At 71.1% G+C, this 876-nt stretch overlaps 1 protein-coding gene across 1 annotated transcript in view; it reads left to right on the top strand.

The window, feature by feature from the left end:
* The window catches only part of CHLNCDRAFT_140122 (hypothetical protein), a gene marked incomplete at both ends in the record, with an annotated part of 6,817 nt that extends 6,188 nt beyond the window's left edge, over window positions 1-629 (top strand). Inside the window, 2 exons of the mRNA XM_005843526.1 lie at window positions 131-222; window positions 529-629. Of these exons, the coding sequence (XP_005843588.1) occupies window positions 131-222; window positions 529-629 (193 nt within the window). The remainder of the gene's footprint in view (window positions 1-130; window positions 223-528) is intronic.
* Between the last annotated feature and the right edge of the window lie 247 nt (window positions 630-876).

Raw genomic sequence — 876 nt, 5'->3', positions numbered from 1 at the left:
ACATCCCCCCCCCCCCCCCTATCCTTTCCCGCCCGCTTGCACTCCACTGCTTCCTGCCGTGGCGTGAGCTTGCAAGGCAGCCAGAGGTGCCCCTACTACCACACCCCCTCCCTGCCGCGCTCCCCTGCAGGGCCGCCCCCGAGGTGCTGCTGGGTGCCCGCACGTGCACCCGGGCCGTGGACGTCTATTCATTCGGTGTGCTGCTCTGGGAGATCATCACGGGTGGGCCCGGCAGCGGTGAATGCTGCTAGCCAAGCAGCGCTCGAGAGGGCCACCCGTGCACATGATAGCAGGAAGGGCAGGCTTGCAGCGCAGGCAGCTGTGTGCGGAGGCGCGCCGTGGCCAGGCAGACAGAGGCGGGGTGCACTCCACCAGCTGGTCCGCACCGCACAGCGCGGCTGCTTGGGGAGCGGCGCTCTGGCCCCACGCGCTCGTGCGGCCAGGCGGCGGCATTCCCCGGCGCGCTGTGTGGCGACCTCCTCTTGCTCAGCAGCTGTGCGCCGCGCCGCGCGGCGCCGCGCCGTGCAGGGGAGAGGCCGCTGCGGGGCCACATGCGGGCGATGCACGTGCCGGAGGAGTGCCCACAGGTGCGAGTCAGGGGCTGGTGCTGCCAGCACTGGCGTGGCTAGAGGCCCGCTCATCACACCATGGCACACCCACTCAGCGCGCGAACGTTGTGCGCACTGCGTGGCAGGCACGGTCACACCGCTGGCGCCAGCCGCCATTGCGCACGCGCGCGCCGCCGCCGTCGGCCGCAGGAGTGTACCGTCGGCCGGCGGGTGGCACGCCCACGGTGTTTCTATCCTTCGTCGCTTTCTTCCTTTCGTCCGTCCCGCAGGAGGCAGCCGACCTGATGCTGGAGTGTACCGCCCTGGA

The sequence above is a fragment of the Chlorella variabilis genome (genome assembly GCF_000147415.1).
Source record: "Chlorella variabilis unplaced genomic scaffold CHLNCscaffold_29, whole genome shotgun sequence".
In the NCBI taxonomy this organism is placed as follows: Eukaryota; Viridiplantae; Chlorophyta; class Trebouxiophyceae; order Chlorellales; family Chlorellaceae; genus Chlorella; species Chlorella variabilis.
The sequence above is the reverse complement of the archived record's forward strand: the minus strand, read 5'-3'. Positions and strand labels throughout refer to the sequence as shown.